Raw genomic sequence first — 16,072 nt, 5'->3', positions numbered from 1 at the left:
ACAGTCTTGCTCTGTCGCCCAGGCTGGAGTCTACTGACACGATCTCGGCTCACTGCAACCTCCCCCTCGCAGGTTCAAGCTATCCTCATGCCTCAGCCTTCTGAGTAGCTGGGATTATAGGTGTGTACCATAATGCCCGGCTAATTTTTTATGTTTAATAGAGATGGGGTTTCACCATGTTGGCCAGATTGGCCTCAAACTCCTGGCCTCAAGTGATCCACCCACCTCGGCATCCCAAAGTGCTGAGATTACAGGCGTGGCCACCGGTCCTGGCCAGAATACAAATTTAAGTTCAACAGCAAACTTAGTGCCTTCACTCTCATACTTAGTCCTCACAGTCACAGACCAATATACTGACGTGAACTAAGGTTATAGATGCTTACTATGAAAACTGGAATAGTCCATACAGGTGAGAGCACATTCAAATTCTCCATCCAAACTTCTTTCACCACCAGAGACTTGGGAGTTACCTTAACGATACAATGGACAGAATACCCAGATGTCTGATTAGACTTTTCCTTTTGTTCTTTCTCTGTCAGTGATTCTCAAAAGCCAGCGTGCCTAAGATTTTTCTATGAAGGGTTGTACACACAGAACCACATAGGCTGTACTTCAAGAGAGTGTGAGTTGATTTTCAAGAGTAGTTTTGAGGATAGAGAATTTTTGCTGTGCTAACCATTAGCCCACATGTGACTATGTTTTCTTCTTTTGTGTGATTATCCTTATTATTTGCATAATAAAAATAAGAGTACTGGCCGGGCATGGTGGCTCACACCTGCAATCCCAGCATTTTGGGAGGCTGATGCAGGCAGACCACCTGAGGTCAGGAGTTCAAGGCCAGCCTGGCCAACATGGCGAAACCCCATCTTTACTAAAAATACAAAAATTAGCCAGGCGTGGCAGTGCATGCCTGTAGTCCCAGCTATTCGGGAGGCTGAGGCAGGAAACGGAGGTTGCAGTGAGCCAAGAGCACACCACTGCACTCCAGCCTGGGCGACAGAGCAAGACTGTCTCAAAAAAAGGAAAAAAAAAAAAAAAAGAGTATTGCCTTTTAGCTCAGGCTGGGAGTATAAAACCCTTTTGGATCACACCTGTCAGGGAAGGGGGAGGCTAGCTGACTTTGCAGTTTGTGCTGCTCAGGGTTCCTGTGACACTGCGCCAACCATCGGTTCTTCTACCAAAAGCTGATGCCAAACTCACCTCCCTGATGTCCTTATTCTAATAAACCTGGACCAACTTCATCTTTGCTCAGCCGTTTCCTCCACTGGGAATATCCTTTCCACAACAAAAAGCCTTACTAAACTTTTTCTGTGAAGAAACTTTTTTTTTTTTTTTTGAGATGAAATTCACATAGCACAATGAACCATTTTAACAACTCAGTAACTTTAGTGTATTCACAAGGTTGTGCAACCACCAGCTCTCACCCTACAAAAGTATCCTATTCCCATTAAGTAGGCACTCCATTTCCTGCTGCTCCCACCCCTGGAAACCTCTAATCTGCTGTCTCTACAGATTTGTCTATTACAGGTAGCAAATATCCATATAAAAGCAATTATATAATAGGTGATATTTCGTGTCTGGCTTTTTTCACACTGCACAATGTTTTCAAGGTTTATCTACATGGTAACATGTATCAATATTTCTTTCCTTTCGGCTCTATTGTATTCCATTATATGTATTGTGAAAGTTGTCAGAACCAAAATGGAGTCACCTGTATGTCTTAAAAATCCCTGACAAAGCCCAAAAAGGCTATGGAGGATTCTAATGCATAAATAACAAAAACTATCACAAAAGACTATAAAAACACAACCTTGCACAAAGGCCACTGCAACCTTATATACATACAAAAATATTTCTGCAAGGACTTCTGCTCGGCCACCGCTTGTCCAACCTCAGGCTGGTGCCACCAGGACTTATTATTAATCCTTGGAGTTAAGGATAGTTATCCCAAGACAATTACATAATCCTTGTTTTTCCTTTTAATCTGTCTTCTTTTACCTCCCTGAACACGCATAGTTTACTATGGCACACGGACTCCCATTTTAATGCCCTGTTCATGAATAGGTATGTTTCTTTTAGAGCCTCTGTTTATTTAGGTTGACAGTATATACCACAATTTGTTTATCCATTATATGTTGAATATTTTGGGTTGTTTCCACCTTTGGGCTGTTACGCATAATTCTGCTATAAACACTTGTATACAAGTTTCTGTGGATGAAACTGCCTTTGCAAAAGTGACAGTAAGATAAATCTGACATGGCTGACTGTCTTGCTTCTGAACTCACAGGCCTACATCTTAGTACAATTCAGGCCCCTCTCATCCTCCTAACTTTAGGGCCTTTCACTACTTTTAAAAGGGCAGTTTAGCTTTTGGGAAGAGCTCATCAAATCTCATTGTTGACGAGTTTTTAGAGCTTTATCTCCAGCCACCTCTACTCCAGGAGGCTGGGGGTGGTTGGGAGTGAAAGTTCCAACCCTCTCATCACTTGGTCTTTCTGGTGGCTTGCCCCATCGTGAGGCTAGCTAGGGGTCCCACTCTAAGTCACCTCATTAGCATGAATTCACATATTACCAAATGTTCTGATTACAAATAACAGATACTCCCACTACACAGGAAATTCCAAGTGTTTTTTAGGTGCTGTGACAGGAACCAGGAACAAAGGCTAAATATATTTCGTATTATTACCACAGATAAAAATGCCTAGGAGTGGAACTGCCATATTATATGGTAATTGTTTAGCTTTCAGGAACTGCCACTGTTTTCCGTAGAGGCTACACCACTTGACGTTCTCACCAGCAATGTATGAGGGCTCCTGTTTCTCCACATCCTCACCAAGAGTTGTTTTTTTTTTGTTTGTTTTTTTAATAAATGAGCCATCCTCGTGGGTATGAGCTGGCATCTCACTGTAGTTTTGATCTGCATTTCTTTAATAACCAATGATGTTGAACAAGTTTTCATGTACTTTTCGGCCATTTGTGTATCTTCTTTGGGGAAATACTTGTTCAATTCCTCTCATTTTTGAAAAGGGTTTTTACAAGAATTCTTTTCATAGTTCACATAGCAAACTATAGATATCAGACTATCAGATAGTTTGCAAAAATATTCTCCCCTTCTGTAAGTTGTTTTTCACATTCATCACCACATTCTTGGATGTACAAGTTTTTAATTTTGATGAAGTCCCATTTGCATATTTTTTCTTTTGTTGCTTGTTTTCAGTGTCCAATCCAATAATCGATTGCCAAATCCAAGATCATGAGGACTTACTCATTTTCTAATAGATCTAGCTCTTATAGATTGTTTACCAATTTTGAGTTAATGAGTGATAAATGAAGGTATATGAGGTAGAGCTCCAACTTCATTCTTTTACCTGTGGTCATCCAGTTGTCCCAGTACCATCTGAAAAGATGACTCCCCAATAGATGGTTTTGGTACCATTGCAGGAAATCAATTGACCACTTATGTAAAGGTTTATTTCTGTACGCTCATCTATCCATTGTCTATCTTATGTCAGATGCAGCTTTGATTACAGTTTTCTAAGTTTTGTGACTTCTACTAATGTGATCAAGATTGTTTTGGCTATTTGGGGTCTTTTGCAGCTTCATATATATATGAGGATTAGCTTCTCCACTTCTGCAATGACCACTGCAATTATTATAGGATTACATTGAATGTTTGGAGACTATTATTTGCTACTATAATAGTAAGTCTCAATCCATAAACATGTTGTCTTTCCTCATCTACTTAGTTTTCTTTCAGTATTTGTAGTTTTCAGTAGTCTCACCACCTTGGTTTGATTGATTCCTGGGTATTCTGGTATTGCTTGCTTTGATTCTTAGGTATTCTTTTGGTTGCTATTCCAACTGGAATTCTTTTCTATTTCCTTTCAGATTGTTGGGGTTGTATGGAATAGTTTTTATGTGATCTTGTACCCTAGAACTGCTGAATTCATTCATTAGCTCTAGTAGCTATCTTGTAGATGGTTTCCTACACACAGGACATCTTCTGCAGAGATAGTTTGACTTCTTCCTTTCCAATTCCTTCTTTTTCTTGCCTAATCGCTCTGGCTAGAACTTCCAGTACAATGTTGGAAGTGGCCAAAGTGGGAACCCTTGTCTTATTCCTAATCATAAGGGTAAAGCTTTCAGTCTTTCACTATTATGTTAGCTATGTTTCACAAATCCCTTAATCTTGTTTAAAAACTGCCTTCTGAGCTGGGTGCAGTGACTCATGCCTGCAATCCCAGGCACAGGCAGGATACCTTGAGGGCAGAAATCTTGAGACCAGCCTGGGCAACACAGTGAGACCCCACCATCTCTTAAAAAAAAAAAAAATTCCCTTCTATTCCCAATTTGCTGTGTGTATTTATCATCGAAGGGTACTGAAATCATCTCAAATGTTTTTTTCTGCATCTGTTGAGAAGATCCTATGGCTTTTTCTTCTTCTATTAATGTGGTAAGTGCCGCTGATTGCATTTACAATTATCTCCCCTCTATACAGCAACTTCAGAACAGTGTTCACCTTATTTTTGTACCCTTAGAGCTTGATGCACTAAGTACTAGAGTGCTGCTCACTGAACACAGGCTTTGGGTGGAAGAAATCATGAAGATACCACAACTCAAAAGTTAGGTTATATGTTATGTGTGTGACCCTGGCAGAAAGTTATGCCAAAATTGTTCCTCTCCCAGTAGAATTTTCACTGTTAGCATTTGCTTCATGGAGGAGCTATCCAGATAAGTGCCTTCCCAAGAGGATATTATCGGTACTGATTTCAAGAAAACGGATCTTTGAATCTGATTAAGTGAAAATGTCAATTTTCAATTGAAAATGTTCAATTTTTAATTATCTTAGTGTACAAGGATGTACAGATGCAAATGGGTAGTAAAATGTTTTATAGGGAAGAAGCTAAGATGAGGGATTTTTCCAAGGCAACCCTTCTTGACTCTATTAAGCACCCAATATATCAAAGATTTTTCTAAAAACAAAGATACATAGGTGCAATTATAATGTTCTCTTAAGAGTTTATTATAAACCAGTTTCATAGGCCACAAGGAAATAAAAGGACTATGTACAGCCTTACGGGAAACAGGCAGGGAGCTGAGGAGGGCCAAGATGAGTCTAGGGCCTTGGTGGGCGCATTCCCGGGGGAGGGGGCCCTGTAAGGGAAACCAGACAATCCCGTGAGACTCCGCGAACAACAGCATAAGAAACAAACAGGTCTGTGGTAACGTGGCCCTGAGGAATCGAGCCCACACCTCTGCGGAGCTACTTCCATACTCTGTGGCCAAGGGTCAAAGAAGGCCTGAAGTAAGAGTAAGAAGTTTAGTCAGTGCCTGATCCGCAACTTGAATCCCCAACCCTGCCCCAGCCTCCCAGGCCCTGCAGTAATCAAGTGAGGAGAGGGGTATATGTGGCATATGTGCTAACTAGGGATTTCTCTGAGGCTGACTGGGTTCCTATGCCTATAAAAACCCATAGAGGAATAACCCAGACTAAAGAAACAGGGGTCACCAAGTTTGCCAATGGGTTATCTTATGGGGAAAGAACACTGGGCTTGGAGTCCAAACTCTCTGAGGGCCTATTTTCCAATCCATGTGGGGACTCATCTCCAAATTTCTCCAATGGAAGTTAAAGAGAAATCCATAGTAATAATATAGCAAAGCCCAGAGCCCCCTCTTAATTACTAGGCACTGTCAAACCAAAGAGCAATAAGACAATCTCATAACTTTTGTTAGGGATCCTCAGAATGCATTATTTCATAGTGTCCTGAGGCCGCTGCCTTAGATATTGAGAAACACCTTGGGTACAGGGCTGCTCTAACTGTTCTAAGAGGGGTGGTAAGCTCAATTTAAGAAATTCATGTTCCCTCTTCTCTTTCCTTTCTGGATTTCCCTAGACTTAAGGCTTGAAAGCCCATGGGATATGGTCTAAATGCAATCTTCCCTCCATTTCCTATTCCACTAGGCTCTAGGGAAAGAAGCCAAAGTTACCACTGCAGGCACTTACCTCGCATCCCAGGGGGAGGAGGCCGCATTCCCGGAGGGGGCATGCCCATTGGAGTCCCTCTTCCAGGGGGGATCCCCATTGGGGGACCCATAGGAGGCCTCATACCAGGAGGTGGGCCCATCATGCCTGCAAGAGAAAAGCCCCAAGAATATAGCTCAAGTGTCTATCTTGAAAAGGTAGCAAAAAAACTACCAAGCTTTCCATCAAGTTCTGAGAAAGATGGACCATTCCACCCTCTCAGCAGCTCCCAGAAAACTGACATTGGGAGCACCTAGGGCTCCCAATGGCTCTTGTCCTACTAGTTTCATCAGTCAGCCATGCTGGATCTCAGAGTAATCCTGCTTAATTATACAAACTCATCATCAGTTTCAGTGAAGTTATATCTCATCATGAATCCAGCTAAGGCATCTTCTATCAATTAGCACTGGTCTACTTATGGGCTCTTCACCTGGAGGGGGTGCTCCTCGGCCCATTGGTGGGGGAGGACCCCCACGGCCAGGTGGGTACTGAGTCGGGGCCCCGGCAATACTGGCTGTGGCAGCAGCTGCAGCGGCTGCAACAGTACCTCTTCCTTGTGGGGTCATCACCTAACAGGACATAAGAAGAAAGAGTTAGAAGAGTACACTACAACGTAGCTTCCCACTCTCCTCCCCAACTTGGGGAAGGACAGCGGGAAACAGCAGACACCAAATCCCTTAATGCTGCAACTCTCAGCCATTAGACTTCCTATCCAAAACCACATGTCAGGAAAGATCAAGCTTGAATGCCCAACTCCCATCTTCTAGACCTGAATGTAAGGATGTCCAATCCAAGTGAGAGAAGGCAACTGCCTTTTCAAATATGACTCATGATTTCAAATGTTGTCATGAAAATATTTTCCTTAAGTACAGTTGGCTAATTCGTACATCTCTTTGATAGCATCAACATAATTTACAATGGCAAATTATCATTTTCACTTAATTCTAGGGCCATGTAGAAACCACAGTGAAACATTGATAGTCTGACAATCATAGGTTGGTCACTCTGGACCCTTCTGAAACTATGGGCCCTCCCCTTTATCCTTTATTTTAGCCACCAGGAGGTGGTACCCTTTCCCCAACCCCTCACCTGTTGGGATGGCCCGCCAACCCCACGGACTGGCCCAGCAAGTCCTGCAGGAGCCTGTGGCATGGGAACCCCAGCTGGGATTCCTCTGCCAGCAGCCCTGCCGATCCCTGGGCCCCCGGCAGCTCCAGCAAGCGGCACTCGAGCAATACCAGTCTGAAAAATAAACAAACACGCTCTGACGCCCAGCGGCCTGAAGATCAGAAGCATACTTTGGAATATCATTGCCAAGAGAGCCCCTCAGATTTAGAGGGCATCGAAACAGCTTATAAATACTACCTCTCCATGTGTGCCAACACCATTCTTCCTCCATCAAGACTATGAGTGATCCCTGAAGCAGGGTAGAACTTAAGAGTAAGTCTAGAGAAACCTGCCACAACTCAACCACCTATATGCACTCCTGTGAAAGTTCAACCAAGAGCAAAGGGCCAGGGTTCCACTCAGGGTTCAGCAGGCAAGGCATTAAAGGGACATGACATCCATTCCCAGCTGATTCTAATCCGCTAGGTGACAATGGGCAAATAATCCCACAATCCCAGGCTGAGTTGCCTTATCTGCAAATGACATGGTTATGGTAAAACTGGTTGTGATCACAAAGGTTTACAATGGGTTATGTTAGACCAGCCAATTCTATTGGAAGCAGGTACTAAGAAATTTGAATATGTACATGGGCTTTGAACTAAGATATGCTAACATCCCTTGCAGACATTTGTAACTGGAAAAGGCAGAAACGTAAAAATCCCCAAAAAAGAAAATGACGAGGATAAACTACTCTGTACTCACTTGAGAAAATCTTTTGGTCATTAACTTGACTTGGTGTAGAGCAATTAGAAAAATGCTAACATTAAGTGAAAACACAGAACAACATAATATATGCACATTATGTGTTAGGTACAAAAAAATTCAGATAATCTACGTGGACTTGTAAAAAGTTAAAAGGATTATTCTCTTTTGATTAAAATAATGTCTTGGCAGGGCATAGTGGCTCACACCTATAATCTCAGCATTTTGGGAGGCCAAGGTGGGCAGGTCACAAGGTCAAGAGATCGAGACCATCCTGGCTAACATGGTGAAACCCCATCTCTACTAAAAATACAAAGATTAGCTGGGCGTAGTGGTGCACACCTGTAACCCTAGCTACTCGGGAGGCTGAGACAAGGGAATCGCTTAAACCCGGGAGGCGGAGGTTGCAGTGAGCCAAGATCACGCCACCGCACTCCAGCCTGGTGACAGAGTGAGACTCCACCTCAAAAAAAAAAGCCTTCAAATGCAAAAGGGAAAACAAATTTCACTAGGTCTCTAAAGCCTGCTCTATTTCTATGTGTAGCTTGGTGTTTACAGAATCAAGATTGTCGGAGATCAAATGTCAGTTTCACCTATCAGTAGCTGTGGCACCGTGGGCAAGTTACTAAGCCCTGTTTTACTCTATTTATAAGGTGAGAATTTATCTCTAAAAGACTTACGAGGATCAAATAAAATACTGAAGTGGCTGGCGCAAAGCAGATTCTCAGTAACTATGAACTATAACTGTACAAAACAAAATACACACATATTCTACTGTTTTGAAGTTACAACTTTTTAAGATCCACCTAGGCTTTATCATCACATTAAGAACTGACCCAGATGGCCTCAGGTGCTTCCTCCACTGACTCACTATGTACATCAACTGAGAAAGAGGCAGAGTTTTAAAGTCAGAGATACCCAAATTCTAGTTCCCTTTTTCCACTTCTTTCTTGCAGGGTAACCTCTTTAAGATTCTATTTATTATCTGAAAAAAGGGGCAAAATCCAGAGGATACCTGTGAGAACTACCATGATACAGAATCTAACACAGAGCCTGGCTCACGGTAGGGCCTCCCTCCTCCACAAGGCTTCCTGCTCTGACTTACATCTTTGGGAGGAGGTCCCTCTACTGTCATTGAGACCAGATTCTCCCCTCGCAGCAGCACCAGACCGAGGACTCGCTTCTCTTCCCTTTCTGCTTGTTTGGAGTTCTTTGGCCTAGAGAGGTTTAGAACAAAAAAAGTGTTAGAGGTGGGTAGTTCACCTGCCTAGTGGCCTCCAAGATTTGCTTACACTGCATCTCCTAACAAACAGTACACAAACTTTCCCAAGATAGCCCTCCTGGATAGTCTCTGCAGGCTGAACACATAACCTCTTAGGTGGCTAAGGTGGCTATCTACCTGTTTCCTACCACGACAAGAGGACACACTGACCAAGAGATAGGACAGGGTCAACAAAGCCCAGCTCTGGCCCATATACTATTCCACAGCAACTGTGAAGTCCCTTCCCTCGGCTAAGTCTTCTTTCTTATGACCCTATTACCTCCCTTCAGCTTAAGGCCTTGCCAACATCAGGAGGCTGCCTAAACAATTCCAGTCAAATGACTCCCACTCACCTCACTTACGTGCAGTGTCCTTCTAATATCAATTCAACCTCACAGGCCTATAATTCTGCCCCTCATCTTACATCAGAAATAGAAGCCATAGAAGGAAAAGGTTAAGAGAAATTTCACATACACAGAAATTGAAATTTCATATCTGTTCCTCAAAAGCACAAAAACAGAAACCCCCAAAAAGCAACAACCAGAAAAAGATGAAAATATAAATGTGAAGTAGGAAAAATAACTGCAACAGGATAGGAAAGTGGGGAAAAAAGCTAAAGCTAAGATCCTAAAAATAAAGGGGAAAAAATAGCCTGATTTAAAAAAAGAACTCAAAAGACTTTGTTCTGATATTTTACAGTATATCAGCTGGTTGTCTGCGGATGGACAGTTTTTCCCTTTTTCGGCTCACATTTTCTTATTTTTTAAAATAACAACCATGTATTGTCCTTTCATAATTAGAAAAAAACCCTTCTGGGTATTTTAGTTTCTACTCATAGACTTCTTTGTATTTTCAAAAATATTTTCCAATAAACATTTTTTATTATCAGGAGGGAACTTTGGAGTAGCTCCACACTCATCTGTTGGCCCCTCTAATATGTACCTGGCACCCAGGCATCCCTACCACATTTTTAAACTATACTTCTTGACTTTGGGCCACAGAAGAAATCAGACCCAAGGAGAATCAAAGAGAATTCAAAGCAAGGGACAACATAAAATGGACACTGCATATGACAAGAGCTGATAACCATGGAAGTCACATCATCTTTTAGTGCCTCAAGTAGCCTTGAATGTAAAACATGATGGGAAGCTAGATCCTATCTTTTAATGGGCCAAAAGCTTAACATCTGTGAGACTCAAGACAAGGGAGTTAGCCAATAACTTATGGAATTGTAGCAAAGTAGAAAATATCTCCAATTGTTTGTATAAATGCCAACAAAAATCACTGGCCCCAAACCCACATGGGGAGCTGAGCACTTACCCTGAAGAGGGTCAGAGGCTTCTTAAAGCAGTTTCAGACCAGGCTGCATTGGGAGAGCCCTTTAGGCTACAGCTTTACAAATAGGCAATGAGGCCAGAAACTCAAGCTCTCCCCCCTCACACACCTGTGGGGAGAACATGAGATCCCTTTACCCCAGTACCCAGGGGCACACAAAGTCAGAGAAACAAAAAGCCTAGCAGCCCTTCACAACTTGTACTTTGCTAGACCTAGAGAGCAAGGTTTGCTGGACTGAAAAAGATTTCTTAGTGTTCAATGTTCCCATTTAAGTCTGCCCTCTAAAACTAGAGAAAAAACAGAGAAGAACCAACTAGCTACATCACCACCTCTACTGCTTGGCCCACCCACTCAATCCATTCCCATCCTCCAGTCTCCACCCCTCACAGTCCACTCCTCACTTGATCTTCCTGAATTCATCACAGTCACAGAGGATCAAATTCATGTGCTTGTCAAAAGCCTTGAAGGTGCCGATGAAGATCCGGCCGTCCTGCAGGATGCACCTCATCCTGTAGTCAATATGCTGCAGCATCTTGCTGCTCTTGCCCACCGTCTGCAAGGAGAAATGGACAGCGATGAGACTCTGCTCTTTTGGACAAAAGCACCTCTGGCCGTCCCCAAAACTTCCCATGGCCTTCTTGTCCATGTGTCCATCTTTCTCAATAGATTCTTAGCTCAGTCTTCTACCCATAGCCCTCTCCTTGGAATTCTCCCATGCCACCCTGTTTTAGGCCTGACCTCTACCCAGTAATCTGCTATTCTCTCTTCCCTTAAAATCGGTCTTTCTCATATTATAATTGCCTTTGTCTATGTCGTGTCAGTTGCAGGGATGAGAGTATATAGTGTGTCCCCAAACGAATCCAATCCATACATACTAGAGCCATCTACCATTGTGCAGATTATAGGTATGTGACTCAAGTGCTATGGAACATCCAAATCTTATTAAAAAGACTGAGTAAAGGAGGAGCTAGAATGGGGCTGAAACTAAAAATCTAATCAACAAGAAGCTTGTTATCAGGAAGGAGATGAGCTTCAAGCTGAAAAATGAAATCCACAAATCAAGAATTTGTTAGTGTGCCTCCAATAGTACATTTGGCAGAGGGAAACTCTGGTGGTTAGGGTGCGAATCGGTTTGGACATACAATGGTCTTTAACCCAACAAACATTTCTGTCTTTATAACCTGGGTTCCAATGTGCTAAAATAAAGAAGTGACTATATAGGTATCACTTTGTGAACTGTCAGGTACCCTAAGCAGTTGTATTTCTCTCTATAAACAAATCACCTGGCATTTGATCTGTGTATCATCCTCCCATCAGTCTGACTGCTATACCCCAGTCCTACCCCCAAGTGCCTTCTATGGACTTCTGTTCATCTCTTTGAGCTCAGACAACCAAGTTCCGAACCTGCAAATATGCAGATCAAAACCTTGACTCCATGGCTGGGCTCAGTGGCTCACTCCTGTAATCCCAGCATTTTGGGAGGCTGAGGTGGGCAGATCACCTGAGGTCAGGAGTTCGAGACCAGCCTGGCTAACATGGCAAAACTCCGTCTGTACTAAAAATACAAAAATTAGCCAAGTGTGGTGGCACAAGCCTGTATTACCAGCTACTCGGGAGGCTGAGGCAGGAGAATCGCTTGAACCTGGGAGGTGGAGGTTGCAGTGAGCTGAGATCACGCCACTGCACTCCAGCCTGGGTGACAGGGAAAGACTCCATCTCAAAAAAACAAAAACGAAACTTGACTCCACACAAAGATACTGGAGCCACCCTCAGGTTAGGTGGTTCAGTTTCCCTTCAATGACCATTTTAACCAGCTTCTAACCACAAGGGATCTGAACCTTCAGGGCAACATTCACTGGTCCAGTTGAACTAATGTTCAGTGTGTATCTGGCACTGTGATAAGCACTGTACATCTCATTTAATCCTCAAAATTGGACCCATTATTATCCCTATTTTACAGATGAGGTCACTGAGGCTGGGAGAGGTTAAGTAACTTGCCCAGTTTCACAGCTGGAAAGCTGTGTTGGAACCTAGACAGAATGAATCCAGTGCCTATTCTAACCAATTATCCAAACAATATCCTACCAGGTTTTCCTGCTTCCAGTCCCATCGAATATACATGCCAGAGCTAGAGCAATCTTTCTAAACACCACTAAGTTTACGTCATTTTGCTGGTTAAAATCCTTCAGTGGGCAGGGCGAGGTGGCTCACGGCTGTAATCCCAGCACTTTGGGAGGCCGAGGTGGGTGGATTAAATGAGGTCAAGAGTTTGAGACCAGCCTGGACAACATGGTGAAACCCCGTCTTTACTACAAATACAAAAAAATTAGCCAAGCGTGGTGGCGGGCGCCTGTAATCCCAGCTACTCGGGAGGCCGAGGCAGGAGAATCGCTTGAACCCGGGAGGCAGAGGTTGCAGTGAACCGTGATCCAGCCACTGCACTCCAGCCTGGGAAACAAAAGCAAAACTCCATCTCAAAAAAATAAAAATAAATTAAATTAAATCCTTCAATGACATGCCTCACCACCACCAAGGTAAAATAACATGCAAGGCCTTTAGTAACTAGCCTCCTGACAATTCTTCCCGTCTTCCCTACTCTTTCTTCCTTTCTCCTCCAGCAACTTTTTCTCAGTCAACAGAGGCAGAAAAATCCAGTAACTTTTAAAATCTTGCTACCCTTCAGCCTTTGTTCCTTCAGTTCTCCGGGTCTGTAATACTCCCCCCATCTTCGCCGGGTACATTCTTGCTAATCTTTTAGGAATCTGCTCAGGAACCATCTATTTGAGAAAACATTCTTACCCCGCCCGCCGCCGTTACTTTTACCGAACGACCACAAAATTATAGTGTCCCCAACTACCTCTGTGAAGGAAGCAAACGTATTTCAGAGAGTAGCCCCAGCGCCTGAGAAGTCAGGCACAGGCAAACACAGAAATATGATGAACAACTGAGTGGAACTCTTCCTCCAAACATTCCCTATCCCCTCCTCCTCCCTCCTCTCCAAGTAGACCTAGCAAGACTCTAGCGTGGTCCACAAACCCCTTCCACCCACGTCCGCAACTCTTTCTCAGTCTCACAACCTTTCACAAGTCTGAGTCGTTTACCGGGTCCCCCTGCGGCTCCAGTGCCTGCTCCGAAGCCCGGGACATATATTTATTCGGCAAAAGTTAACTTAGTACCTACGGGGTCCCAGGCATTATGGCTACAACGGTGTCGAGAGCCGCGGTTCTACCCTCGCCCCTGCCGAACGACCTCGGCCTCCGTCCCCGGTTCCAACCTTTTCCTCAACCCCATGCCTAGCCGAACCGCCAAGGTCCTGGTCTTTCCCGCCCAGACCGGGCGGCCAAGGCCCAGGCCTTCACCGCCGTAAGTAGCTCTAGCCCACGGCTTCCTCCCCGATCAGTCGCGGTTCCCACTCCACAACAGACTCGAAAGTTCCCGCGCTGCCAGCCTGTGCCCTCCTCACCATGGTGGCGGTTCTGATGGCTCGGATCTCCGCCGGATTCGCCTCCACAGAGGCCTAGCCTCTCTCTCGCAGACGATTTCCCGCCGCCGCTACCGGAAATGCAGCCGCACTTAAAATGCGGTCGGGTGGAAATCTACTTCCGGTCCGGCCCCGGAGCCCTAGAGTTCCGGCCCCGGAGCCCTAGAGTTCCGGCCCCGGAGCGGAGCTTGTGCCGAGCAGGGGCGGGGCCTGGGGACTGGGCGTTAACATCCCGCTTTGAAGTAATAGGAGAGCCTTAAGTTCCTGTTTGGACACCTTCCTAGCTTAACTCCGTGCTCAGGGCTGCTCTGTGTCACACTCATTTCTCTTCACCCCACCTTTCCCATTACACTCTCGGTCCTCACTTCCCATCACCCTCCCCGGGTGTCTCCTCTACAGCCACTGTTCTTGCTTTTCCCTCCACTGGCTGGACGTGCTCCTTTTCAGCCCCTCTGCATTTGCTTTTGCCTCTGCCTGGAATGCTAGTCCTCAAGGTATACCAAAAGGCTGCTGCCCTCACCTCTTTCAAGACTTAAGCTTAAATAACACTTTCCCAGTGAGGATTTCCCTAGCCATCCTGTAACCTTCCCACCCACCTCGTCCTCCTCTCTCCTGTATTTCCCTCTTGCTATCCCACACGCTGTATATTTTTGTTATTTTATTATCCCCTCCCCATTAGAATGTAAGATTCATAAGGGTGTGAATTTTTCTCTTTGTGTATTACTCATTGCTATAGTGCGTAGAACACTTTAGTAGCACAAAATAAGGGCTCTACCCATATTTGTTGATAATCGCATCCAGTCATATGACATTCTTTTTTCTATGACTTTTTTTTTCTTTTGAGACAGACTCTCAGTGTGTTACCAAGGCTGGAGTGCAGTGGCGCAATGTCGGCTCACTGCAACCTCCGCCTCCCCGGTTCAAGCGATTCTCCTGCCTCAGCCTCCTGAGTAGCTGGGAATACAGGCCTGTGCCACCACACTCAGCTAATTTTTGTATTTTTAGTAGAGACGGGGTTTCGCCATGTTGGCCAGACTGGTCTCTGAACTCCTGACCTCAAGTGATCCACCCGCCTTGGCCTCCCAAAGTGCTGGAATTACAGGCATGAGCCACCACACGGGGCCCTTCCTATGACTTTTAAATACAATATATACACCCAGGGTTTTCAAGTTTGTTCCTCTAACCTTGGCCTCATCATTTAACGCTTGGCCCTTTATATCCAGCTGCCAGCGTGATGTGAATGTCTAATAGGTATACCAAATTTAACATGTTGAAAACTGAATTCTTGATTCTATTCACTCTTTCTAAAACCACTTCAGCAGTGTTCCCCATCCCCGAAGTTTCTTGGATTAAAAAAGGGAAAAAAGAAAATGACAAATTGGAAGCATATTTCATTCTTCTCTTTCTCTACCATCGGATAATCAAATTCATCAGCAAATCCTGTGCTCCACCTTCAAATTATCTTGAATATGACTGTTGTCATCCACTCCATTGCTTCCACTCTAGTCATAGCCACCATCCTCTCTGTCTTGGATCATTGAACAAGCTCATAACTTGTCTCTTTGCTTCCTTTCTTGTTCTCACAGCAGCCAGAGGGATCCTTCTAAACGTACTGGGATATTAGATGATGTCATGCCCTGGTCTCCACTTACCAAAAACTTCCCAGCACACATGGAATAAAATCTAACTCTGCACTCCTCTCCAACCTCACTCATCTCCTTCAACATTCCCCTCATTCATCATTCTCCAGTCACACTAATCTCCTTGCTGTCCCTCAAACCCAGCAAGGAAAGCTTCCACCTTGGTGCTTTGTCATTTTCACACCATCTCTAAAAGGTATGTTCTGTTATCTGGTTTCTGTCACCTGTAGATGAAGAGGTGAAGCCTCACAGAAATGCATTATATTGCCCAAGGTGGCAGAGTCAGAGCGGGAATATAGGTCTGTCTGGCTCCTCAGCTGTTCATTTGCCCCCACCTTACCCAGCTGCCTAACACATCATTCATGCATACATTTAAAATAATTTTTATTTAGCATCTACTAAGGCCATGCACTGTTATTGGGATAAAGTCCTTTCCCTCATGGAGCTTTACATTCTAGTGAGAA

The 16,072-nt window shown here is 44.2% G+C and overlaps 1 protein-coding gene across 6 annotated transcripts; it reads right to left on the bottom strand.

Annotated features, from left to right (window-relative positions):
* Nucleotides 1-5,000: 5,000 nt before the first annotated feature.
* Nucleotides 5,001-14,130, bottom strand: SNRPB (small nuclear ribonucleoprotein polypeptides B and B1). Of its 6 annotated transcripts, XM_011943360.1 has the most exons (8): nt 13,951-14,130; nt 10,889-11,040; nt 8,997-9,108; nt 7,112-7,264; nt 6,453-6,591; nt 6,005-6,130; nt 5,265-5,300; nt 5,001-5,062 (listed from the first exon to the last, which is right to left on the bottom strand). In XM_011943360.1, the coding sequence occupies exons 1-7, from the start codon at nt 13,951-13,953 to the stop codon at nt 5,290-5,292; spliced, it is 696 nt and encodes a 231-aa protein (XP_011798750.1). In that variant the 5' UTR covers nt 13,954-14,130; the 3' UTR covers nt 5,001-5,062; nt 5,265-5,289. The 6 variants fall into 6 exon arrangements, with proteins under 6 accessions (XP_011798750.1, XP_011798747.1, XP_011798746.1 ...); XM_011943357.1 differs by having other exon boundaries at nt 5,003-5,300; nt 6,001-6,130; XM_011943356.1 differs by lacking the exon at nt 5,265-5,300 and having other exon boundaries at nt 5,003-5,154; nt 6,001-6,130.
* Between the last annotated feature and the right edge of the window lie 1,942 nt (nt 14,131-16,072).

Source organism: Colobus angolensis, unplaced genomic scaffold (assembly GCF_000951035.1).
Source record: "Colobus angolensis palliatus isolate OR3802 unplaced genomic scaffold, Cang.pa_1.0 Scaffold219, whole genome shotgun sequence".
NCBI lineage: Eukaryota > Metazoa > Chordata > Mammalia > Primates > Cercopithecidae > Colobus > Colobus angolensis.
The sequence above is the reverse complement of the archived record's forward strand: the minus strand, read 5'-3'. Positions and strand labels throughout refer to the sequence as shown.